Here is a 27,213-nt window from a genome sequence, read left to right as displayed (position 1 = left end):
CATTAAAGGCTGATAAATATTATGTTTTATAAGTTATAAAAAGTTGGTGTTCAAAGTTCATAGACTTGCTTTAATCCTTAAGTTTGTTCAATTACTCCAAATAAATGTAAAATTGTGAGCAAAGACGTATTTTCATGTTTCTATTATCAGGTTACATTTCATGCGAAAGAGGTTCCTGTGGTAGTGAAATGCATGTCATGTACCTGCTCTGCTGGGAAAGCACTGTGCAACCACATTGTGGCATTATTGTTTCAAAGTGCTCACTACTGTACACTGCCATTGCCACTGTCTTTTATTATTGCTCTCTGCAGACCTGGCACTGGCCTAGGACACATGTAATATTTTAACATTCATTACATTTAATGATGTTGGACTAGAATTTTGTAATGACATTTGTCAATTAATAATTTCTCATCAATATATTACAGGGAATTGCTCCTGAGGCCACAAATGACATGGTAGTGCGTAAACCAGTACCAAACACTAAGGATCATGCCCGAACTGGAGTGAAATGTACACTGTACAGAGCATATGGTGGTAAGTCTGAGTGAACACATGTCCAAATATTTTAATGTATAATAGAACATTGATTAGTATATTTTCCCTTTAAGCCTTCAGTTGATATCTTCTGCAAATTATGAACATTTCTTAATACGTAAGGGTTTGGGGCAGCTCAAAACATTTTCATGTGTATTTATAGAGAGGTGATATGTGTTGGTGTCTGCTAAAATATGAAAGGTCAGGTGACAATGATATGTACATTTAACTTGACATATTCCACTTTTTTGTCAGGGCCTCTTCCAGATCCTCACATCATTGCCAGTGCTGAGAAAATTCAAGACAAACGCCCACAACCAGGCATTTGCAAATTGCTGCACGGGCTCGAGGCCCTTAATTTTGTGGACTCTAAATTTGGCCCTGTGCCATTTGGGTCTTTGCTCTCTTACCAGTGCCCTCCCGAGATAAGTAGAGACATTATTAAACACCCTGGTGCCCCTGGATTTCCTCAGTTGCCTTTAGAAGGTTACAAAATTTAATTTCCAATTTGAGCCCAACTACAAGCAACAATGCCACTTAGAGAGCCTTAAGGTGTCAAGGGAAATGTCTTCTGCAATTGAGGAAGAAACACGACTGCAGTCAGAATGCCAGCTGTGGAGCCAGGTACGCAAACCCCGACTTACAGCCAGCAGATTTGGTGAAATATGCCATGTCCGTGGAGAGTCTACTGCAAAATCCTTGGCTGCTCGCATTCTGAGAGGAACTCCTCAGACAGACAGCTGCTATGAAAAGAGGGCTGGACCTGGAAAGGCAATATTCAGAGTTTTGTAATGTCTCTGTGACGCAGTGTGGGTCATCATCCACCCTGATGCACCTCACCTTGCAGCCAGCCCTGATGCTAAAGTCTTCAACCCCAGAGAAACACCGCCATTTGGGTTGGCAGAGGTAAAGAGTTGTGATGTTGAAGATGTTGCTCAAGTTAAACACCTGGGCCCGTATTCACAAAACATTTTATCTTACCACTAAGAGTTCTCCTAAATAGCAGTAAAAGTTTTTAGCTAAGAGTTTTCTCTTAAAACCTATTTAAAAAGCTACTGAGACAAACTTTTACTAAGCAGAAGAGAGAAGTCTTGAGCTAAGAGTAAGGGCGGGGTTGACCTCGTTACTATGGATGATGTCAGCATGCTCACTAACCATGCTTACAGTGATTGGCTGATAGGGGAGGAGTCTCTGTCAGACATTTATTCATATAAATATTGTTGTAAATGTTGCAGAATTCAAATAAAGTTTTAAAAAGTTAGCAAAAATGTTGCCAAATTCTAATAAAGAATTTAAAATACAGGGCAAGTGTCACTTATTAAACAAGTGTTCAAATGATTGACAGCCTTTTACCTGTGTGCTGCTTATAATAAACAATTAGCTGATATGCATGTAAACAGACTTTTTTTAAAGAGCTTTTTATACTTTTAATGACACAGAATAGCGGGAACTAACACAAAAAAAAATGGTGAAGAGAAGGGGCGAGCAGCAAAACATTTCGAAACGGGAATCAAACTCAGGGTGCTTTGAGCGGAGATACGCTATGTACTGACGCACTAACCGCTAGGCTATCGGTGCCGACGTAAAAAGCTTTTTTCTATTCATGATAGAATAATCATGGCTGATAGCGAGATACGCAAACTTCTGTTACGCTGTTACTTCTTGCCCAAAGTAGGATATAATCAAATGAAAATTTGGAGCTGGGATAACCTCCAAGGTTAAAAAAAAAATTGTGTAGGAATATGCGTCCATATGCAGAGTGTTTCTAAAAAGTTTAAGTTCTGAGGTGATCACCAGCAACATCAATTTTAGGAAGGTTAGGATTTGATCTTGTGATTTAAGCATGATTTAGGCCGATTTATACTCCACACGTTCTTCTGCACCGCGAGCATGTGCTGCCTGCGCGCGCACATCACCAAATTCTGCCCCCTGTTCCTAAAAGATCTTAAGGACAAAAGTAGCCTCATAACTTAGCGATTTAGGAGAAAATCTTAAAAGTAATGCTTAAAACAATTCTAAATTTAGGACTCCTAATTTTTGCTCTAAGAGTATTTCACAAAGCATTTTAGGACTAAAACTAGCTCCTAAATCTGCGAAATGTTAGGAGTAGTGGAGAGTAGAGCTCTTCACAGAGGACCCGAGACCCGAGGACCCGGGACCCGACCCGGGACCCGTACGGGTTCGGGTCTATATTTTAAATGGTTAGCCGGGTCCGGGTCGGGTCCAAATCTATTACTTCGGGTCCCGGGTATGTTTAACTTGTGTGTAATACCCGAGTCGATCGGAGAACATCGCACCTTCCAGTGTCAGTCACCACTTTGCACGTGTTTTGTAACTTGCATCTTGTAAAATTATGATAAGAAAAGTGTGAGAAGGAAATAAAAAAAAAGAAGAAGATTAAATAAATAAACGCATGTCGCGTGACCGCAGCAGCGAGAAGCAGAGCGCAGGAGGAGTTAACGTAAATGGACGGTCGGTGATCATGGATTCCTTCATGAGTGATGTGAAATAAAAAGCCTTGCACATTTATTTATTTCACATGAGCAACAAAATATGAAATCGAAAATGAACAGTCACATTAATGTTGTCTGTGATGTTTACACTGCATTAAAATAACGCGCATGAAATGTTTCTATGGCAACCAGAGCTGGCGACTTTTACCAAAGACCAGAGCCATAGAGAAACTCTGCCAAACACTATAGAATACCCTTAAGGCCTTGAAGGTACTTTGCTTTTACTCTGCCATAGTACACATAGCATTCTTTCTTACGTTTATAATAACACGGAAGTACCATCTTGTTATATTTTAATTTTTTGGTCAGTCTCGGCTCAGAGAGCACAGTGATAATAGAAAATATGGTGGAAAAAATACACTCTTTTCAGAATAAGCTATTTACGCTATCAAGCTGTCTCGTGCTATACGTGCGAATTCCTCCTTTAAGTTTCATAAGATGACCACTAGGTGGAGCTCTAAACATATGTTTTGTATTGCTTTATCTTACTGAAGAAGATACTGTTATTGAAGATGCACGCAGTAAAGTTTACCGCATTCATTGTTCTGTGCCTTTTTGGAAAAAAAAGTTTAATTATAAATTAATAATATTAATTAATAATAAATTAACTAATAAATAAAACAATTGCGCCGAGTCTTTATTACAATCTGCAAAAGTATCGTTATTGTAGTTCAAAAGGGTAAACACAACGGTCGAAGTTGACTTAGAGAGAAAAAAGTATTGCATTGGTCATTCGTCACCGACCGTGACCGCGAGTAGCCTGCCCTAAAGTAACTATTAAAGCTGGAATAGTGGATTAAAAAGGGTCTTTCTGTCGGCAAGAGAGAAGAACAGCCTAACATGTACTGAAGGAGGTCTGTATGCAACGCTACTAACAGTAGTTTACGCCAAAAAAGTTTTTTTTTTCCTTTGCAACTTATTTATAGTTAATAGCAGTTTGCTGTGCAATATGTGCCGTTCGGGTACAGTCGGGTCTGTGTCTTCCCAGCCGAGTTCGGGTCCAACTAGTACAATTAAGGTATATTTCGGGTCTTCACGGGTTCGGGTCCCACTTTAAAATAAAATACGGGTCCGGGTCGGTTCCGTCCAGGACATTTACGGGTCTCTTCGGGTTCGGGTACGAATTTTTGGACCCGTGAAGACCTCTAGTGGAGAGGACTCCTAAGTCACTAAGATCAAGTCCTAAAACTATCCTATAATGGCTGTTGCCGGCTGTCTGCCTCGGAACAGAAACATTTTAGAAGCATTGGATGATAATGAGCTTTTCAGAAGGTGCGGTCTTAATCGCAAAGGACTGCTGCAGAGTTGCAACAAATAAAAACAACCCAATAACGCCACAGATCAAGGTTTTAACAATCCTCGAATGGCAGCTACTTATGAATGCAATAAATATTTTAAAGGGGCTAAGGATTTTAATCTGCAAAAGCATAACAAGGTTACATGAAAACATTATCTGCAACTTGAAAGTAATGTCCTTTTAGCTGTAGCAGTTGTTTGTCACTTAAATTCTGCAATCTCTGCCTTAATTTGCCTGACTTTGCAAAGAATACCAGTGCTTTTCACAGTCATATTTGCTTCTGGACAAAAGTGGGAAAGCTGCATTTATTTGCACACATATATTTTCCCACACATATTTTTTTAGTTTTTGAGGTTATCCCAACTTTGTTTTCACGAACAAGTTGGGTAAGAAGAAAATTTTACGTTTACTTGCCTTACTATCACCTATGATTTTTCTACCCTGTTAATTAAAAGGCTGTTTATATGCATACGAGGAGCGCACATGAGGCTGAAGATTCACGTTTAATTAGCCTGCACTTAGCCTGCATTTTAAAATCTTTATTTGAATATGGCAACATTTTTATTTTAAAACCTTTATTTAAATATGATATAATATTGCATGTTATAATATTTCTATGAATGAATGTCTGACAGAGACCCCTCCCCTATCAGCCAATCATTGTGTGCATAGTTAATAAGCATGCCGAAATCATCCATAGTAATGAGGTCAACCCCGCCCTTACTTTTAGCTTAAGACTTCTCTCTATTCCTTAGTAAAAGTTTGTCTCAGCAGCTTTGTGAATAGGTTTTAAGAGAAAACTCTTAGCTAAAAACTTTTACTAGCATTTAGGAGAACTTTTAGTGGTAAGATGAAATGTTTTGTGGTTACAGGCTCTGATCATGCGTACATAATGTATTGACATTAAACTAGTTTTTAACATGATCATTTTATTCTTACATGTACTTTAATAATATGTTATTAGCCTCGAGATAAATGTTGCAGTGAATAAATGCATATATATGTAAGCGTGATTAGTAATATCCAATAGTCTAGTGGTAGAATGTTCATTAGATGAGTCAGAGGGTTTCGGATCTAATCCGCCGTCACACAACTTTTTCATCCCTTAATAAAATTAAATATGTTTATCAGTGATTCTATATCAGAGACACATTTGTGTTTATTTTGTTTTGATTTTTAACCGTAATGAGTCATAAGCGAGGGAATGAAGTGCTCGCATGTGAACACTGAGCACGAGCCGCATTGAGAAAGTTGCGTCGCTAATTAACATCGCAATGAACATTAAGCATGATTTCAGAAAAAAAAAAAACTACAGATTCCAGCGTCAGCACCTTATTTAACAGAAAGGAATGTTTCATCAGCATTACACCGCGTTCCAAATTATTATGCAAATTGTATGTAAGTGTCATAAACACACAGTTTTTTGTTTTTCAATTAAACACATGGATGGTATTGTGTCTCATGGCTCTTTGGATCACTGAAATGAATCTCAGACACCTGTGATAAATAGTTTGCCAAATGAGCCCAATTAAAGTAAAAGTACTTAAGAAGGATGTTCCACATTATTAAGCAGGCCACAGGTTTCAAGCAATATGGGAAAGATAAAGGTCTCTCTGCTGCCGAAAAGCGCCAAATAGTGCAATGCTTTGGACAAGGTATGAAAACATTAGATATTTCACGAAAACGTAAGCGTGATCATTGTACTGTGAAGAGATTTGAGGCTGATTCAGAGCACAGACAGGTTCGTGCAGGTAAAGGCAGAATGAAGAAGGTTTCTGCCAGACAAATTCATCAGATTAAGAGAGCAGCTACTAAAATGCCATTACAAAGTAGCAAACAGGTTTTTGAAGCTGCTGGTGCCTCTTGAGTCCCGCGAACATCAAGGTGTAGGATCCTCCAGAGGCTTGCAGTTGTGCATAAACCTACTATTCGGCCACTCCTAACTAATGCTCACAAGCAGAAACGGTTGCAGTGGGCCCAGACATACATGAAGACTCATTTTCAAACAGTCTTGTTTACTGATGAGTGTTGTGCATCTTTGGATGGTCCAGATAGATGGAGTAGTGGATGGAACATGTCCCAACAAGGCTGCGACCACAACAAGGAGGTGGCGTTTTTGGCCGGAATCATAGGGAGAGAGCTGGTTGGCCCCTTTAGGATCCCTAAAGGTATTAAAATGACCTCGGCAAAGTATGTCGAGTTTTTGACTGACCACTTTCTTTCATGGTACAAAAAGAAGAACTGTGCCTTCCGTAGCAAAATCATCTTCATGCATGACAATGCACCATCTCATGCTGCAAATAATACCTCTGTGTCATTGGCTGCTATCTGCATAAAAGATGAGAAACTCATGGTGTGGCCACCATCCTCCCCTGACCTCAACCAGAATGAGAACCTTTGGAGCATCCTCAAGCAAAAGATCTATGAGGGTGGGAGGCAGTTCACATCAAAACAGCAGCTCTGGGAGGCTATTCTGGCATCCTGCAAACAAATTCAATCAGAAACTCTCCAAAAACTCACAAATTCAATGGATGCAAGAATTGTGATAGCGATATCAAAGAAGGGGTCCTATGGTAAGATGTAACTTGCCCAGTTAGGATGTTTTTGATTGAAATAGCTTTTGATTTCAGTAAATATGACCACCTAATGCTGCAAATTCAGCAAATGCCCATTTTCAGTTCTTTACAACCTATACAATGTTTTAACTCTGTTGTGCATAATAATGTGGAACAGTGCATTTTCAGTTTTTTATTTTTGAAATAAATACTGTTATCATTAGGAGGTTTGTTCAATAAAATTCAAATTATACCCTAATGGTTGATGACTTAAAAATTATACTGACTGTCATTTGCATTGACTAATTATGAAAACCAGAGAAAGATATCATTTGCATAATAATTTGGAACGCGGTGTAGATACGTCCGTGCTGCGAGATATTCAAAAAAGTGGTGGGACAATATCGAGCTTTGCAAAAAGTGTCCCACTCATCCCACCCGTGAATTACGCCTATGAAAATAAGTAATGTGAAACACTAACAAAAGCAATTATGAGAAATATTTTTATTGCAGCAGGCTTCAACAGTAAAACCAACAGAACAGTGTTAAAATGTACAGTTTCACAAACTTTTTTGCAAAAGTTTTCGTCCTTTCCAATAGTGGTTCTATGGTCACGCATTGATGGATTATAGAGATGTTTGTACAGGTGTACCTGTTCAGCCAAAACAGCTTTAAAAATCACTGATTTAAAATCAGTCTTTACGTTGCACAGATTTAGGAGCTAGTTTTAGCGCTAAACGCTTTGTGAAACACTCTTAGAGCAAAAACTTATGAGTCCTAAATTTAGGAGTGACACGCCCATTATTTTTAAGTTTTTCTCCTAAATCGGCAAGTTATGAGCTACTTTTAGCCTTAAGATGTTTTGTGAATACGGGCTCTGATCACAGTTCGAGGCCAGGCCTGCCTCAAGAAAAACCACAAGTATTATCATCAGGTTCAAGGCCAGCTGGCATTAAGCGGACTTCAGTGGTGTGATTTTATAACAGATACCCACACTGACTTCACAGTTGAAAGAGTATTTAGGGATGAGGAGATCATCAACTCAATGCGACAGAAGCTGGATTATTTTTATTACGTTGAGGCAGAATTTTCAAATGTAAATAGTTCTATGTACATCTGTGATGCATGTAATTCCTGTTGTAAATATTTTTTGAATTTACAACTAAAGTCAATGTTGCATTGTATGTAAATATATATGGGCTTTATAGTCTGTCTTGTTCACTTTTTGCTTATGTTCCATGGTTGCAAGGAACTGCTTCCAATCTTGTTTGTAGCTTTGAGCTGCTATGGAAGCTTTTTATTAGTTTCATTCACCTCACTTATATGCTATTACCAAATATGTAAATAAAAAATTGACAAAGTTTTAAAAATATTGTTGTTCTTTTAATGGTTAAGGTTTAAATGCATTTTACTCTGGATAAACTTTTTACAGAATGCTTCACAACATTGTTTATTAATAACATACAAATCCCTATGTTCATAGAAAAGATAGTAAATGTAACAAATTTACAAATATTTTACAAAGCACTTGTATTTACTGTATATCTACACAGTGTCAAATTTAAAAATATATTACATAGCACTTATATTTGCAGTATATCTACACGGTGTCAAACAGCTAAAAGTACTGAAGAATTAGTCTCACCCAAGAAAGGAAACACTTCAGACGGGTTTGTCCCCTTTGATATCAAGAGGTCCCTGATAGTTTGAGAGTAGGCAACAGATGGCCCACAGCTGATTGACTGAACTTGCCATAGAAAGAGGAACAAGCCCATCCCAAATGTGGTACTCCTTCACCCTGCGTATCGCCCTCTCAACTAAAATTCTCAGACGGGCAATAGCCTGTGTTTTCTGGGTGTCCTCTGTGCTGAGCTGATTTGATGTTTTGAGTGGAGGGATGATGAGGGTTGCCCCCACCTGTGACAGCATCTTCTCAATTTGGAACACCTTGTCAGCCATTACTCCATCTTCTGGTTGAAGTAACTGCAAGATCTGTGATTGGCAAGTTATTTCTATATCGGAGATGGAGCCTGTGTACAATTTAGATACAAATGCGATGACCCCACATGGGGCAATGCCAATTAGACCTTTAAAGGTGGTGTTAATAATTTGATTCAGAGATATTTAATCATATTTCCGTGTATATAATCGCATACTATGATGTAAGCAAGCCTAATAGTTATGTTTTCAGGTTTTCTCATTATGATTGTTCATTGTTAAAGATATACCATCTTTCCCTGAACCTGTAATAATAAGTTATGTTTAATAATAATAAAAAGAAAATAAGCACAACAGGTGCTCAAACACCTCATAGCATCAGTAACACAACGACCCTACCTAGTACATCTTCCTCCATGTTTGCAATATCTGCACAAAGGAGACGGGGATCAGCTGCTCGAAGATCTTGTGTTTGGAGAAGACAGTTGATTTTACACTCAAAAAAATGTAAGTATTACTACTTAGAAATTAAGATTACCTCAGAATGCACTGATCAATAATAATGTTAAATGCTGACCTATAATTAATTATATTTTTTAGTAAAACAAGCATGTTTTTTTTTTCAATCAAGTAATTAATTAATGCATATGTTAATGAAACTTATATTTTATTTACTGATAACAACATGGATATATGAGTAAAATAATAAAGTAACCATGAACATAAATAAAGACACATGGAACAAAGCTTTATTCAGACATATTGGTATTTTAGTCTTTCTCTAGATGCTCTCGCTGGCTCTTTGGTCTCTGAGGATGAAGAGACCACAGCAACATCTGGTCCAGATGAGACAAAGGGCAGGTGGAGTGATGGAGGGTCTCATCGATGGCACTCGACCATTTCCAGGATGCTGCTGTGGATTTCTCTTTTCTCGATGCACACACCAGTCTGCAGCAGACATTTCAGATCATACCAAGATGCACAAATACAATACAAAAGTTGTCATTTTAACAGCACAATTTCATTAGATCTCTGTATTAGAAGTAACAAAATGAACAATCTTTATAATAAGTTTCAGATTTCACTTTTTTCCCCGCAAATGCTGCTGTCACCTTTCCTTTCAGGTCCTGCTCAACCACAAAAAATCTGCAACAAAGGCACAGAAATCAAGAATCAGAAAAGTGCTGTAATAGCTCTGCTTAAAGTTATTTTTTTATTAAATATTATTAATATATTGCAACTTAAGGTTTAAAATATGTTTTATTGATGTCTGTAGTGTACTCACTCAAAGCCTTTGATGGCAGCACTGCTTTATCAGTCATTCTTCACCAGACAAGCATACTTGTCTCTTCTGTCCCTGGAACATCCAGCCAAGATTCAGTTCCCTCTGATTCATGTGCTCAATACTACATTTAAATGTATAATTATGGGGTAACTGTTGTGTTAATTGGTTTATCATCAAATTCAAATGCTCCTGAATTTATCAACAGTACTATTAGACAAATGAAACAGATAACTCATGTTTAGTTACTATATGTACATGTGTTTATTTACATTACATTAATCTAAAGCAGTGTTGACAACAGAGAATTCTACATAAACTCACATAATGTCCATCACTCATTTAGATGTCTGTTTGGTGTTGTGATGTGCTCATTTAATTCTCTCAGAACATGTTCCTGTCAGTTGTTAAATAGACATTTAGTAATCATCTTTAAGATGCTATGGTCGCTATACGTAATAAAACGTGTTTTACAGCGAAATCAAAAATATATTTTAACGTTACTGTCTAATGTCTTGACACCTAATGCAAATCAGCAGTTTACGATACAGTAGCTCAACAAATACGATTTTAAGACAGTGAACCGTGTTTTGGTTTGTAATACTCACATTTGTAAACACTCTCGTCACGGTTCTCAATCACGTTTGATGATGACGTTTTGGCCTCCTGGGATTGAAAAGTGTGCATTAGATGAACACTTCAGAATCTGGGCTGAAGCAGTAGGACATCCGGGGATTTCTCGCCTACTCTTTTATGAATACTGAGGTTTCGAAAGTACTTCTTTCTTCACGTACTCTTTTTTCCTACTACTGTATATAGTAGGTAAGTAGACATATTCGGACGCAAATTAAGTAGACGTTCGTCCGAATCTCGCGAGAATCAGTGCACTTGCCTACTAATTCTCGCCTACTCTTTTATGAATACTGAACATTCAAACATACTTATTCACTCGCCTACTGCTTTTTGCCTACTAAATAGTATGGAAGTATGCGGTTTCGAATGCAGCGCATGTCTGCAGCCAGACCCTTCTCGTTGATTCGAGCGGTTTGAATCACTGAATCATTTACGAATGATTTGGTTCAGATGAGTCGGATAAAAAAAATAGTTTCTGTCATCACTTCTTTCCGGTATTTAGTCATTCAATATAGTCATTCCGGTAATTAATGACTATATTGAATTAAAAATATATATTCATATAATAAAATATCATATTCATGTTGACTATATTTATTATTGGATCTCCTGTAAATCACAGTCTTTACTTAAGTGATGTTTAACTGATGAGCCGTGTTCATGTTACACATATATTACTAGAGCTATGCAACATACAAAGGCAAAATAACGTAACTTTTTGGTTTAAAATATGTTAACAGGACCTCAGTATCCTCCTTTCGTGTGGATTAGTATTTCAAGTCAATTTTGTTGTTGTTGTTGTTGTTGTTTTGTTTTTTGAGAAAATAAGGGGTTGTCGTAACAGTAACCTCAAAAAGCCCAAGAGAATCTAAGACAGAACAACATATAACACACCACTTTTTGACTTTGTTTTGAAAGCTCAAATTGAATTATGGTATTCTGCCTTTGTTTAGCCGTGTGTCAATATGAAGTTATACAGTTATAAAGTATTCTGTCTTAGTTGGTCACACTTTGTTTTAAAGTCCAATTCCCGCTTGTAACAAACCATTTAGCCATAACTCCTAATTTGCTGCTTATTAATAGTAAGGTTGTTGTTATGTAGGTATTAGGCAGTGTTGGGTTACTTTGTAACGCGTTACTGTAATAATATTACTTTTTTCAGTAACTAGTAGTGTAAGGCATTACTCGTCTGAAAATGGTAATATTATTACAGTTTTCCCGAGCTAGTTACTTGCGTTACATTTGCCAGTAGCACCTTCATCACACACAAGGCACACAACACAGAGAACAGAAGGGAAGGGGAGGGGGACGTGAATGGAACAGTGATTGGTCTGGGTTTGGCACGAGGTATCATTTACCATCACCGATTGGTCGACACCTGGCAGCCGGCAGCAGAGCGGCACCCGCAAAGACAGATGGGGAAAAATTGAAGCGTCAACAACGGCAAGCTCTTCTTCAGAGGAAGGTTCCCAGCAACAGAAAGCTGGTTTCGATGAGATTCAGTCATTATTTTGAATATGACGGTGTTTGTTAAACATTGAGGAAGTTAATAATTAACTTCCTCAATGTTTTATACTTGTTTGTACTTGATTGCACAAGTTTACAGGGTTGCCACCCATCCCTTAAAATACGGAATTGTCCCGTATTTGAGAATTAAATTGCGCGTCCCGTTTTGAATTAATACAGGACGGGTTTTGTCCCGTATTTTTATGTTTTTTTTTTTTAAAGCAGTGTCTCATGCAAATCATTGAATCAATACGGGACTGGTTTTGACCCCTATTTTTGATCTTTTTTTTTAAGCAGCGTCTCATGCAAATCATCCCACATGCATTTTATGAAGATGCCTCCTTTATAACTTTTGATTGGGTAATACTTGATGTCTGCGTTAGTTTGATTGGTGTTTTTTACTGTCCAGTGAGGAGGGCGGGTCTTTTAAGCAGAGTCTGCCAAGTCTAACCATGTCTACTGCAACAACTACAGTCTGTCTACACTGGATGCGACAAAGCGTCCGTTGCAAAATCATTTAAACTTTGTGTGAGCACGTCATAAATAGAACGCGACCACAGATTACTGTCGGGGATTTGCAGTGTCGCGCCGCGCCTCCCCGCATCCAGTGTTGACAACATAATAGGTTCTATTGTATTTTGTCGCGTCGCGTCCGGTGTAGACGCGGTGTAAAAATGGCAGATGCTTCTCCAGGTAGCCCCCCACGTCTTAAAGTTTTCAGAGCTTAAACGCAAGAAAGAATCCTTTGCAGTTTTGTGCACAAAACCTAAAACAAACCACTCAGAGACCTTAACAACAGATTCAAGTCTCAACCTTAAAAGTCAATAGTGATATCCAGCAACATGAGCAACAAATGTGATGTCAGCATGTTTAGTTGCGATATTACTACTAGTAATGGTAATAATAGTTAATTATTACTAACCCCCCCACAACTTGAGTCCCGTATTTTATTTTATTAAAAGTGGTAACCCTATCAACGATCCATCATGCAGTGACGAAATGCTACCCCAGATAGTCATGCAGTGTGAAAAGATCTGTGACGCGACTACTTTGAAAATCGTGCAGTCTAAACTCGGCATAAGTTGCAATCAGATAGGTAATAAAATATGGAGGAGTGGAGTAATAACTGGGGTCCCAGTAAGTGTGAACACAGGAATGTGGGAGGAAATGTAATAGAAGCCAAATGCTTACAGGTGACTAGAGAGCATTGTGTTCTCACCTGAGCTCTTTCTCATTTGATTTAATAATGAACCTAAAGCTGATTATTTAAGCTGGTGTTGTGGATTTTCAAGATGTTAATTAGACAGTATGGTTATTGCACAGGTGTGCCTTAGGCTGGCCACAATAAAAGGGCACTTTAAAATGTGCAGTTTTATCATACAGCGCAATGTCACAGATGTTGTAAGTTTTGAGGGAGTGTGCAATTGGCATGCTGACTGCAGGAATGTCCACCAGAGCTGTCATTTCTCTGCCATAAGCCATCTCCAAAGGTGTTTCAGAGAATTTGGCAGTACATCCAGCCGGCCTCACAACCGCAAATCATGTGAAACCACACCAGCCCAGGACCTCCACATTCAGCATCTTCACCTCTAAGATTGACTGAGACCAGCTACCTGCAAAAATCGGTTTGCATTACCAAAGGATTTCTGCTCAAACTGTCATAAACTGTCTCAGGGAAGCTCTATCTCAATGCTCGCCGTCCTCATCAGGGTCTCGACCTGACTGAAGTTCATCGTCGTAACCGACTTCTGTCAGTAAATGCTCACATTCATGTGGGGCAGCCGTGGCCTAATGGTTAGAGAGTCGGACTTGTAACCCAAAGGTCTCAGGTCCGGCAGGGATTGTAGGTGGGGGGAGTGAATGTACAGCACTCTCTCCACCCTCAATACCACGACTGAGGTGAGTCCCTTGAGCAAGGCACCGATCCCCCCACTGCTCCCCGGGCGCCGCAGCAATGGCTGCCCACTGCTCCGGGTGTGTGTTCACGGTGTGTGTGTGTTCACTACTGTGTGTGTGCACTTGGATGGGTTAAATGCAGAGCACAAATTCCTTGTATGGGTCACCATACTTGGCCTCACTCACCCCCTTTCCTTCCTTCCTTCCTTCCCATTCGTCTGGCACTTTGGAGAGGTGCTCTCTTCATGGATGGGTCACATGCATTCTGATTATTTGCGGGTGGATGAGATAACTCAATACTGACGTGTGTGTGTGTGTGTGTGTGTGTGTGTGTGTGTTGGTTTTTGTGATTTACGAGGACATTTCATATGAATACACGCCACACTACGAGGTCATTTTAGATTATTAGGACAGTGCCAGTGTCCTCATAATTCAGACAACGTAGGAGTGTTTCTACATGTGGGAGGAGCTCAAATTCTAATTTTCTCAGAAAGTCCTTATAGTTCACAATCATCGGACTTTGTGTTAAGAGTGTGTATCAGAACTGATTGGCTGAAAGGTGAGAAGTCCTCATAAATTCGGGTTTTGTCTAACCACTGTGTTTTAGCCTATTCACACAAAGGACAATAACGATAAAGATATGTTTGTAAAATCGTTCTAAATATAAAGGCATAACAAAGTCCACACCACAACTATAAAAATAAAAACACAGAGAAGCAATCACTGGAATCATTTTCCTACCCTCCCCCATCTCCGACCGAGTCACTTCCGGCTGAGATAATGAGCACGTCACTCTGAAGACACTTAAGGTAAGATTGATGATACAACTCAATAAACAATAAAACATTATATTATATTTGTTAACGTTATAAAGCAGTTAAACAGGCTAGCTTTGGTCACGTTTGTAAGCATTTATCTAGCGAATTATAAAGAATATAAGGATGTATACGGAATTAACAATTAACGTAACGTTACTAGTCTGACAAATAAACAAGCAAGAACTAAACCGCTTGTATTATGTATGTTTTGGGTTTAAAGGTTACTGGCTAATGGTTAAATAAATCATGATGCCAGATTGAGATCATATTTATTTAGCTTTCTGGGCAGTTCAGTGTTGTGATAATGGGGTTAATGTACGAAAGGCCACATGTACAAATATTGTAGTATTTGATGTAGTAAATTGGAGTTCACTGCAGTATATTATAGTGATTACTACACTTTGTTAATTCACTTCAGTATCCTGTAATATTAGTGAATTGATAAACCATAGTATTCTTTAATTTTTACTATGGTAAGTTTAAAAAAAACACTATTTTATCTAGGATTATTACTCTAGTTTACTATAGTACAGAAGTCTACTACTGTATTTTTCATATGGGAATGGTGAACTTGATGCTTTTCAGGGCGCACAGCTGTTTAGTTGTAAACTATATTGTGTGTCTGATCAGATCCCAAATCAGGTCCTTTTAATTGCTTACAGTTCTTTGTGAAGGTTATTCCTGTAATTGTACAGTAATGGTAATCAGTGTTGTCAGACCTGCTGTTAGTTTTAGCCTTGCTGTAGGTGTCTGTAGAGGTTTCATATACTGTATATAAAAGTCTGATAGCCATAATCATAATGTTTCTCTTTAGTGACAGTCACAGTGTAGTTGAGAAGGAGAAAAGCAGCATGTTTCAAATTCAGATTATGTTAAAAATACTAAACACATTTGTAAGGTCTAAGATGTTTTTCTTCAAGTAGTACAGAATGATCCCTATTGTTTATATTTAAGCCCTCTACAGCAAATAAAAGTATAAACTCATAGTTGATTAGGTCAGTGATGTCTAAAAAAAAAAAAACATTTAATAATTATTATTCATAAAGTGACAGCATACATCATCTGGCTTTAGCAGGAAATGGCAGCAACAAGGTCCCGGAGGGCCAAACTAAAACCAAAGGATGAAGCTGCATATTTTTCATCCTTGCTCAAAGATAAGGATGGATTTGAAATAAAATACATAAATCCATTTAAAGGTGAGTAACACAATTGTCTATGTTTTAAGTATTGTTTTAACTTTTACCCTGACTGATCTGCTCTTGGTTAGGTCGAGGAGTGTGTGGGGCGGATCTACCGGGGTGGCACGAGGTGACCCCATTTGCCACCCCAGCACTAGTGTTCTAGTTTTCTAAAAATAAAAGAGTTTCCTCGGCCGATTTGCAGCAGCAACTCTGTATTTTTACATAAAAATAGCGTATAGTGTGACGAGCGTCCCAGTCATCTATTAGCGTCGCCCTGGAAACCAAGGACGGACACCTGGAAGAGCTAGTCTGAAGCCACATATATATATCTATGTGAAGCCAAGCGATCAAGTGAAAACATGCCAGGAGGTTGTCGCATCAGTCCGCGATGGCTTGAAAACGACAGCTTTAAGTACTACATTAAATTTCATCCTCAAGTTCTTAAATACATCTTGGTGTTGATATGGTCAAGTGGTTTGGCACTGCAGGACGATCAGCTGTCCTTGGGTGTCTTACATTACAGATGATGGCTCTCCTAAGGACAAAATTTGAAAAACAATTATTTAATATAATACACAATATTTAAATAATAATGCTATTATTGCGAATTACATCAGTATTTGTTGGAATTAACATCACCAAAGCTTATGTGATGGAAAAATGTTTACTCTTAACGTTACCTTTTGTAAACTACTGCAGATAACTGTTACACAATACGACGTTATACATACTTTCATGTTACTCACTTCACCTACTCATAGACAGTTACAAGACTGCTCTGAAACTTTTACACATTACAAGCTCTGTTGCACTACATTGTTTACATGGTTTGCACTCTCTACCATGTGCCCTTACTTGTATATTGAGTTTTTCATTTTATATATTATGTTTATTTGTATTTATTCTTTGTATGTAATGTTACTGTTTGTATTTAATGTTACTTGTATGCACCATGGGTCTGAGAGTAACGCAATTTCAATTCTCTGTATGTCCTATACATGTGGTAGAATTGACAATAAAGTTGACTTTGACTTTGACTGACTTTGACTCTCTTTCTCTCTCTCTCTCTCTGTGTGTGTGTGCATATATATACTTTAGTTGCAGGTGATTTACAATTTAAAAACACATATTTCAATGTATTTAATATATTTAATGTATTTCTCTAAGAATAATTCTCTGAGACGTTTTATTAATCTAATGTTCTTTATGTACATAGGCTATGCACTTTTTTGTTTTGTTTTTTTAGACACAGCAGCGAGTGAACAGGACTTTTATTTTGAGCCGGTGATGTGACGTCATAGATCGGCGCCGCGCTCCTGCATCTGTTTGAGCTGAAGAAAGGTTTGTAGTTTTATTCATTTTAAGTGTTTAAATTGCTATAACGCTGTTAGTCAACTTTATAGTTTTTACAAACATTGTAAAGGCAGTTGATCATTATGTTACACGAGTAACAGAAGAGGTGCGTGTCATTTCGGTCCGTATTTAGTGAATCAGATGATAAACACGGATTTATTCAGTGATGGAGAAACGGATCTTTTCAAAACTCCAGTTCAAATGAATCACTTCACAAATGGTTCACTTTTTAATCACCGCTCACTGACGACGTCTGCTGCTCAAAACACTGGAAATACAACGAGAACAACAAACAAAAACGTGTGTAATGAACTTTTACAAACAACAGAAATGTTATGTTTCTAAATGTAATATATTAAATGGACTATAATCATTAAATAATTAATATTAATTAAAACTAGCCGGTAACTGTGTGTAATTTCTTTAATTTTATTTTCTGTGTTTAGTTATTATTTATTGGTAAAATTTCAGTGTTGAGCAATAATCAGGCCATTAACTCTCAGTTTGCAACCGAAATAGCAATCTGAATGAGATGCACCCAGAGATTTAGTTTGCATTGATTTTCTTTCTGTTAATTGTTTCGCATCTTAAATAGGACGAAGTGTTCAAACACCCAAAAACTGGAGGAGCAACTGAGATCCACTTGACACACTATTATAAAGATGGCATTTATTAAAGAGGAGAGTGAAGACATGAAGATCGAAGAGACATTCATAGTCAAACATGAAGATACAGAGGAACAAACAAAGATGGAGTTTATTAAAGAGGAGAGTGAAGACATGAAGATTGAAGAGACATTCAGAGTCAAACATGAAGATACTGAGGAACAAACAGGTTGGTTTTCATTCTCAAAGCTGAAATGAATATTTATGAATAATGTCACACAAGTGTAGAAATGTAGAGATCACATGACAAATACTAACACTGCCTTCAAGTGCAGCAGAGAATATCCTGCTTTCACACTGGCCATTTGTTATTATGAGATCATCCATTTAAGCTGAAACAATAATATGGAATTAGTAACATTAAACCTAATATCTGTTTCTAATATTAAACCATTGATTTCTAGCACTTAGGCTAATTATGCAAAAGTATCTAAGAGAATTTACTTATTTTGCACAACGCAAATCTTGAAATGAGAGTGATTACATTTGGCTACTGCATGCTGTCTACATTTGTTCATTCTAAGCTATTTGATAAGCAAATAAAACAGCCAGTGGACACTAAATCTACATCTAAATGAATCCGCATACAATTGAAATTAAAATTTTGTCTATCCACACTAGCGTTCTCAAACATTTTCCAAAAGTTTCTCATCCACACTGATGTAAGATTAATTAGCTCAAATTTATAATGATTCAAATAAGGAATCGAATCGAAAGATTCAGAACTTGATTAAATTGATTCAGAGTTAATAGATTACACTTCTTAACCATTCGTCCAGCAAAGTGGTCAATTCAGCATACTGTATTAACTCAAAAAGGTTTATATTATGTTCCTGGCCAAGATCACAAATAAACCAAAATATTACGTTAGGAAATTTTGAAGCTGAGGTAGCTTGATCTAAACACAGATAGAACTTTGTGAACATAAAGTCAAGACACTTCTTTTAATGAAACAATGATTTATTGAACTACTCTAAGACACAACGCTAATCTACTAAACACAAATAAACACATACACACACACACACACATTCACGCTCACACTCATACAGTTCCGGGGATGAGAAATTACTGAGTTGAAGAGAACCCCAAATGTTCTAGTATCTTAACTAGTTCTTAGATCGCAACCTTAGAAAATCACAAAAGCAGAGACTTAGCTTTTAACTACTTAGGGAGTATTTTGCACCAGTTTCAGCGAAGTAAAGAGAGATCTTGTTACTTGCGTTTGTGCCGGGAACGGGGGTTCCGGGGGCTCGTCTGAGCGAAAGTTCTGGTTGGTTGCTGGTCGATGACTGTACTTTGGGAAATCCCTCGCGGTGGAGGAGTGGTTTTCTGGAGCCGATCTTTCGGTTGCCTGGTTACGCAGGTTGATGCGTTCGGAGCTCTTCTGTATCAGAGTTGCGAGACTTTGAAGAGTTTGGCAGTCACGAAGTTTCAGTTTGTTCTGTAGAGTTTTGATGGCACCGTCACGTGCTTGGTCGAGTGGTCGAGCGGTCGAGCGCAGATGGAAAAGCACTCAAACCACAAGAGGCGAAAGGCGTGAGGCGAGAGCTGGGAGCTCTGAGTTCTTTGAGTTCTTGCTGAGTTCGCCTAGTTCTGTTAGGAACATGAAGTTTTAAACGGGTCGCTAGGGCACGTCCCACGATGCTGGGATCCAATGGCATTGCTGAAGGGGCGGGTCACGCCACCCCCTTTCCGTCCTGTAATTCCTTCTGGTACGTAACTTATTAGGATATGGATTTCTCTGCAACTTTTGTTATTAACTTCAATAAACTATTTCAATGCATAAAGTCAAAACAATATCATTTTCTCGTTCATTCAGACAAACTACAATCGCCAAGAACACTCATCCCATATCAATAGTATATCGCTTGCATGCTAATACATTTGACAACTTCCTTTCCTAAAGGCATATAATGCATAGATTAAACTCCAATCATCACATAAAACACAGCAGGCATATAAAAGAGAACATACTGTTGCTCTAATAGCAATACTAATAAGTTGATTGTCTCTTAAAGTTTGTCTTTGCAGTGTACGTATCTCTATTGAGAGACGGGGTGTTTTGGAATGTCAGAGGAGAGGGGGACAGGAAGTCTGAAAAACCATGTGAGTCACGCTGGACGCATCATGTGCCATGCCAGCTTTATTTCAGAAGACTGGAGGTTTGTTTCTTAGGTGCTCTGAGACAGAGAGCGTTTTCTTCTCTCTGGATGCGTAAGACGCAGATCTCGACAAAAGCGGTCCATACAATTAGCGTCTGGTGATCATCATGTGATGGTCATGTGTCAGCATTTTGACTGAGAAAGAGGGTCCTTTTGTTTCTTTGGAATATGGCCATTTCTGTTTTGTACGTTGTTCGCCCAAGATTCCTACACTGAACAACACTAAAACAAAGCAAATACTTCTCACAAGAAAACTTCCACTTTTAGTATAAAACAGGTCAATGGGTGTAAACATTCAAATGACTTCATTTTACCTCATTTGCTGACTACATCCGCACCATCAGTGCATTCCTATTAGTCCATGTTACAGGACTGAGCTTAGCCTGATGGTCAGGTTTCCTCGGAACAGGTTAGTTTTATCTTTTGATTTTTTATTGTGCAAGTTCTTGAAAATCAAAGTGTACATAGCATATGCAAAACACAGCCTGTTTTTTTTTTTTTTCTAAAATGAAGGTATGGTCTCAGCAAAAGAAAGTATAGGATTCCACATTTTATAAAATAAATTATCTCTAACGGAGTGTTTAATTTTTTCCAGATGTAGAAAAGACATTAAAGCCTGGTTTCACAGACAGGGCTTAGAGTAAGCCAGGATTAGGCCATAGTTCAATTGGGACAATTAATTAATTTTTATAAACATGTTTAGAAAAAAGCATTACTGGTGTGCATCTTGAGACAAAACACTGATATTTTAAAATCAATCAGTGCAATTTTATTTCAGTTGAAACAGTTCAGACTTACATTTTAGTCTAGGACTAGACTTAAGCCTTGTCTGTGAAACCGGGGGTACATCTTTTAACCAAGAAAAATTAGCAGGAGGGCATGGGGATTTCCAATATAGCAGCATTCGTCTTCTGGCTACTAGTGAGGCAAAAGCAATAATATTGGCATGACACTTATTATATAAACCAACAACAGGAGTTACTCCAAAAAGTGCAATTATTGGACAGGGTTTCACTGAGACATTAAGAACTTTTGATAATGTGTCAAAGAAGTACACCTATCACCTTCTGTTAAAGAAAGTTTTTTTCAGCTTTGCTTTGGTAAAATGAATTCTGTGAACAACTTTGAACTGAATAAGACTCAAACGAGCACATATACAGGCAGAGTTAATTTTAGCTAAAACATTATTCCATAGCTCCACATCAAGTTCCAGTCCCAACTCCCTCTCCCAGGTTCCCTTAAGTGCAAAAAATATCTTCAATTAAAGTTTTCTTTGGCTGATGGGCAAATGTAGCAAAATATGCTTTAGCAAAATTGCGTAATTGAAAATAACGGAATAAATTGGATTTGGAAATATTGAATATACTCAACAAATCATTGAATGACACAAATGTGTGATCCAAAAATAAATCATCGAACAGTACTAAACCCTTCTCCCTGAGTTGTATAAATGTTGAGTCCAAAGTAGAAGGCACAAAAAGATGATTGCCACAGATAGGTGCACAAGTGGACAGTGTTTTTAATCTAAAGTGATGTCGAAACTGCTTCCAGATTTTGAGTGAGGAAAGCACAATTGGATTAGTGGTGTACTAACTAAAAATAGTATCAAATCAAATACTAATGCAGATAAAGAAGATGCTATGCAGGAATTAGCTTCCATCATACAGCAATTAATATCAGAGACTTAATCCATAAATATATTTTCTGGATATTAGCTGCCCAATAGTAAAAAAGAAAATTTGGAAGGGCAAGACCCCCATCCTGTTTGGTTCTTTGAAGAGTTGACTTTGAAATGCGTGGGTGTTTACCAGCCCAAATATATGAGGATATAATGGCATCAAATTTCCTAAAAAAAGATTTGGGGATGAAAATGGATGAAATGGGAACGGTCTGAAACAAAAAAGCATACGTGGAAGAATATTCCTTTAGGTTTATCTTAGGTATTTCTAATTGAGACAGAAAAGTATGAATAGCAGTAGTGTCTGAACAGCTTTCTGATTTGTAAAGATTTAGAACAAAAATAAGCAAACTCTGAGTTTATTTTAACTGGATCTGAAATGAGGTTATTTGAAGAGTCATACACCTGTGAGATTAATTGGGAAGCAAATTGATGTCTAAACTGAGACGCTAAAAGATGGCCAGCTCTCTCTCCATGCTCGTAATAAGTTGCTTTTGTTCATTTTAGTAGAAATTCTGCCTTGTTGTTTGTAATTTCAGCCGTTCTGTCTCCAGAACAGAATTTGGTGACCTGGCATTTAATCTACCTCTAAAATTTTGTCAATTAGTTCTTGCTGTTATAATTTCCTGGTTTTAAACCAATATGGATTAAAAGATATAATCCTTCCAAGTATGAATGCTTTGAATGTTTCCCATAGAAGTGATTGTGATACGGATTCTGATTCGTTGGTTTCTAAGAAAAAAAATCAATGTTCCTAGAGATATAATCGCAAAAATCCTTGTTAGCCAACAGCGAAGCATTAAGTTTCCAGCCTTCAACATGTCTACACAAATTTTGAGGAAAACAGGTCTAAAATATGTGGGGCATGATCTGATATGATTATCGCTGAATAATTTGTGGATTTAACTGAAGGCAAAAGAACTTTATCTATAAAGAAATAATCAATACGGGAATAAACATGATAGACATTTGAAAAGAAAGAAAAGTCTTTTGTAGTTGGATTGAGAAAATGCCAGGAATCCCAACTGATCCATTAAAGAGAAGGTCCTAGAAATTGACGAAGGAGCTGATGCCTTTGGCTGTGAACAGTCTAAATTTGGGTTGATTGTGCAATTGGTGAGTGTCTAAATCTGGGAGGTGGGAATACATTGTAGTCATAAAGGCAGGATTATCAAAATTAGGGGGCATAAACGCTATCTTATATAATGGGTGTCTGGTACAAAAGCCCCCAAAACTATAATACACAATATTTACAAAGGTAATACTAGATTTAACACGTTACACAAAAGTTCCACCCCAAGATGGTGCTGAGAGAAAGCCAAAAAAAAAAAAATTATATGTATATAAATTACATAATACATACCCAAAAGTGTACGGCATTTATGCACATTAACCAAATAGCATCATTAACGTGCAACACATAATGTATTAAAGATGTATGAGCAAAGTTAATTAAAGCCGTAAGAAAGTACCCAGTATTACAGACTAACCTTACTTTACCTTGAACTCATTTACACAAAAATAGAATGACACTTTAAAGCCAAATTAAAGTTATTTTTCCTGCAGAATTGACCTGCTCATCATGGAAATGCACGTTAGTCCATTTATTGCCAAAGTCAGTTAGGAAAGTTCTTCTGGTAAAACGACTCCGCTGCCTCAGGAGAATAAAAGATCCGTTTCACGCCGTTATTGCTCACTCAGAGGCGAGCCGGGTACAGCATTCCAAATCGTACTCCTTGCTTGTAAAGTAGGTTCTTGATCTTGAACGCCGCTCGTTCCTTGCAAACTCTATGCTGAAGTCCTCGTACATCTTGTTCTCTTTTCTGAATCTTTCAAGCTCCTTAACTAGGGATTCTATTGTAAGCTGCGAAGATGTGGATTCGTTATCCGCCATTTTACTGCTTTCTTGACAGGCCCGATCATGATGAGCTTGTTGTTTACCGCCTGTCCTCGTAGACTTGCTCATTTTAAATGAAAATTCCGACGGCATAGACTTTCAAAAATATAATTTAGGTGCAACAAGTTTGATGTGCTGATCAAATAAGGTGTATTCTTAAGATATTACATGAAATAACGTGGAGCGCAGACATTGTGCGTCTCACCACCGCATTACCAAAAAAAAAGTCTCGGACCAGGTTAGTTTAACAGCATTAGTTCCCAGAGTTTCTCAGTGCTCCGGCTACATGTTCCTGTTGTGTGTGTGTGCACTTTGATGAATTAAATGGAGATCACAATTCACCATACTTGGTAGTTGGCACATGTCATTTCACTTTTGACTTTTTCACATTCAATTGGTGCAAAAATATTGCCTGTTTTCTTTTAAAGGAAGTTTAATTTTAGTATTTTTTATATTATGTTTCCAGAGGTGTAATTATAAGATTACTAACATTTTTTACATAAACATTTAAAATTGAGTGATTTTCATTTTTTATGTAAGGTTTTTTAGATATTTGATTTGAGATGACAGTTTTTCACCATTTATTATCCTCTGACAGTCAGTTTTGGTGTTTTCCATTTGAAAGGTCAAGTGCAACAGCCAACTTTTATGACTGGCTAACACAATTGCCCCCTTAATAAAACCTCAGAAGGAATTATTTTGTGATTAATTTTTCATCTGATTGTTAAGTGGGGAGTTTGTCCCCTTTCTTTTTTCCTAGTCTCTCTCTAAATTTGTTGAATTTTATCCCCTAGGAGACATAAAAATAGAATATAATAATTGAGATCAGTTTATATAGATTTTCTAGATTTAATTGTATAACAGCAAACTTAATCTCTGTAGGGTACTGGCCGACCAGGATCAGGTTTGGACACCCTAGTATAGGATCTAGCATGCATTACTTAGCTACATGTTGTGATGCTAATTGCTTTGTGCCATTAAACTGGGGTTAACTTTTATCTCTTTGTTTTTCCACCTTAGAACTAACATCGCTGAAAGAGGAGAGAGAAGTACTGAATGAAACCGAAGAGAAAGATCAGTTTGAGAATCTTCATCATTTTGTATCTGGAGAAAAATCTTTTTGTTCTTTAGAGTCTGGAAAGACTTCTAAACAAAAAAGTGCTCAAAAGACAGGGACTATGACTATTTTCACTTGCTGTCAGTGTGGAAATAGTTTCAAACAACAAGGACACCTTAAAAGTCACATGAGAATTCACACTGGAGAGAAGCCTTATACATGCAAACAGTGTGGAAAAGGTTTCACTCGTAAAGAATGCCTTAACAGACACATGAGAGTTCACACTGAAGAGAAGCCTTACACATGCAAACAGTGTGGAATGAGTTTCACTCATAAAGGAAACCTTAACAGACACATAAGATCTCACACTGGAGAGAAGCCTTACACATGCCAACAGTGTGGAAAGAGATTCACTGAAAAAAAAAACCTTAACAGACACATGAGATTTCACACTGGAGAGAAGCCTTACACATGCCAACAGTGTGGAAAGAGTTTCACTGAAAAAGAAAACCTTAACAGACACATGAGATTTCACACTGGGGAGAAGCCTTACACATGCAAACAGTGTGGAAAGAGTTTCACTCAAAAAAGACACCTTAACATTCACATGAGAATTCACACTGGAGAGAAGCCTTACACATGCAAACAGTGTGGAAAGAGTTTTACTGATAAAGGAAACCTTAACAGACACATGAGCTTTCACACTGGAGAGAAGCCTTACACCTGCAAACAGTGTGGAAACAGTTTCAGACAAAAAGGAAACCTTGACAGGCACATGAAAATTCACAATAAAGAGAAGTCTAACAGATCCCCTTAACATGGACAGAGTTCCAAAAAAATGTCTAGAACGGGCAGTTATGTTCCTTGATTCTGATTGGCCACAATCAAAGCTGTTGTAAATTACTCTACAAACATACACCTCTTTGTTTCTCTGCAACCACATTGTTTAAACCCCAGTTACAGTTGAGGTCAAAAGTGTACATCCCCCTTTCAGAATCTGCAAAATGTTCCCTTGTCAAAACAATCCTAAAGGATTCCAATAAGAATCCAATACAGGGCTCCTACAATGATAGAAATTCTAATTCACATTTTAGAGCAATGTGTTTTGTCCATGGTACACTTTACCATGTCAACTAGCTATATTCTGTTAGACTGAGCTTAATGCATAAATGTGCAAAGAATAATATGGACTATGGACAAAGTGTTTGCTCTGTCTACGATTTAAGAACTTCGCATTTGTATGCCATCAATTGAAGGGGGAACTCACAGGAAGCGCACTGTTTTTTGATTGAAGCACAATAAAGGACACTAGCATTTTAACATCAGTGTGCATGGATTTAATTTGCACACATCAGTTACTTTCTCACTTCTTCCACCAACATTGCGGCTTTGTGGAATGCTGTAATAATCATTTTTTGGAACCATTCCTAAAGGAATGTATTAGTAATTGTCTTATAGGACAAGGCATAAATATACTATATGATCATTTCCACAGGATATTAATGGGATCCAATTTCATCTTGAATTTTGAAGAATTCTACTTATTCATTGCATCTATTACTAACCAATAGTTTTTGCAGTTTAGTTAAACTCACCTTGAGTGAGTTTAGTGCAAAAAATTCAAAGAAACAAGAGACAAAAAACAAATCAAATGTTCTGTTTTAATTTCAATACTGTTTAATTAAGTCTTTCTCAAGTTCATTGTTACGGATCATAAACTGAGGGAAAGGTTAGTCGTATCTGGTGTGCTGTCTGGGAGAGGGCTTCAAGCTCTGCAGTAATTCCTGAACCCGGGGCTTTTCTCTTGCCACCGGGCTGAAGGTGAGGAGACGGGGTGGTGGAAGGGTGCTGAAAAATGGGCGATGAAGAAGGTAGGGCTGCTTCGGTTATTTATAGGGATTCTTTCTTGTGCTGATTGGATAGAGAGTGTGAATACTGATGATGAATTGGCTGTGTTAATTATCCGTGTGAGCTCCTCCCGAAATTGGGAGGACTGATAGCCTTTACGGAGGGTGGAGATGGAATTGTTCTGATTTTTTTTAGGGTTATAGTTTGGCAGGTGTTCGGGTGAGTGGTATGTTTTTTTTTTGGATGCCTTTGATTAGTAGGGACATCTGGGAATTGGTTATATTGGATGAAGGTGAGCCATACAGATGTTTATGAAAAAAATTGGATACTGCTTAGGTAACCTTTGAGCCAATTTGGAGGTTTTTGATGATGTTGAGGTAAGAGATGAATGAGG

The 27,213-nt window shown here is 37.7% G+C and overlaps 1 protein-coding gene across 1 annotated transcript in view; it reads left to right on the top strand.

Annotated features, from left to right (window-relative positions):
• LOC141339661 (uncharacterized) overlaps nt 1-26,123 on the top strand; it is a 353,139-nt gene extending 327,016 nt beyond the window's left edge. Inside the window, 1 exon segment of the mRNA XM_073844972.1 lies at nt 25,407-26,123. Within this exon segment, the coding sequence (XP_073701073.1) occupies nt 25,407-25,788 (382 nt within the window). The 3' untranslated portion in view covers nt 25,789-26,123.
• Nucleotides 26,124-27,213: the final 1,090 nt, after the last annotated feature.

This window comes from Garra rufa, chromosome 1 (assembly GCF_049309525.1).
Source record: "Garra rufa chromosome 1, GarRuf1.0, whole genome shotgun sequence".
NCBI lineage: Eukaryota > Metazoa > Chordata > Actinopteri > Cypriniformes > Cyprinidae > Garra > Garra rufa.
The sequence above is the reverse complement of the archived record's forward strand: the minus strand, read 5'-3'. Positions and strand labels throughout refer to the sequence as shown.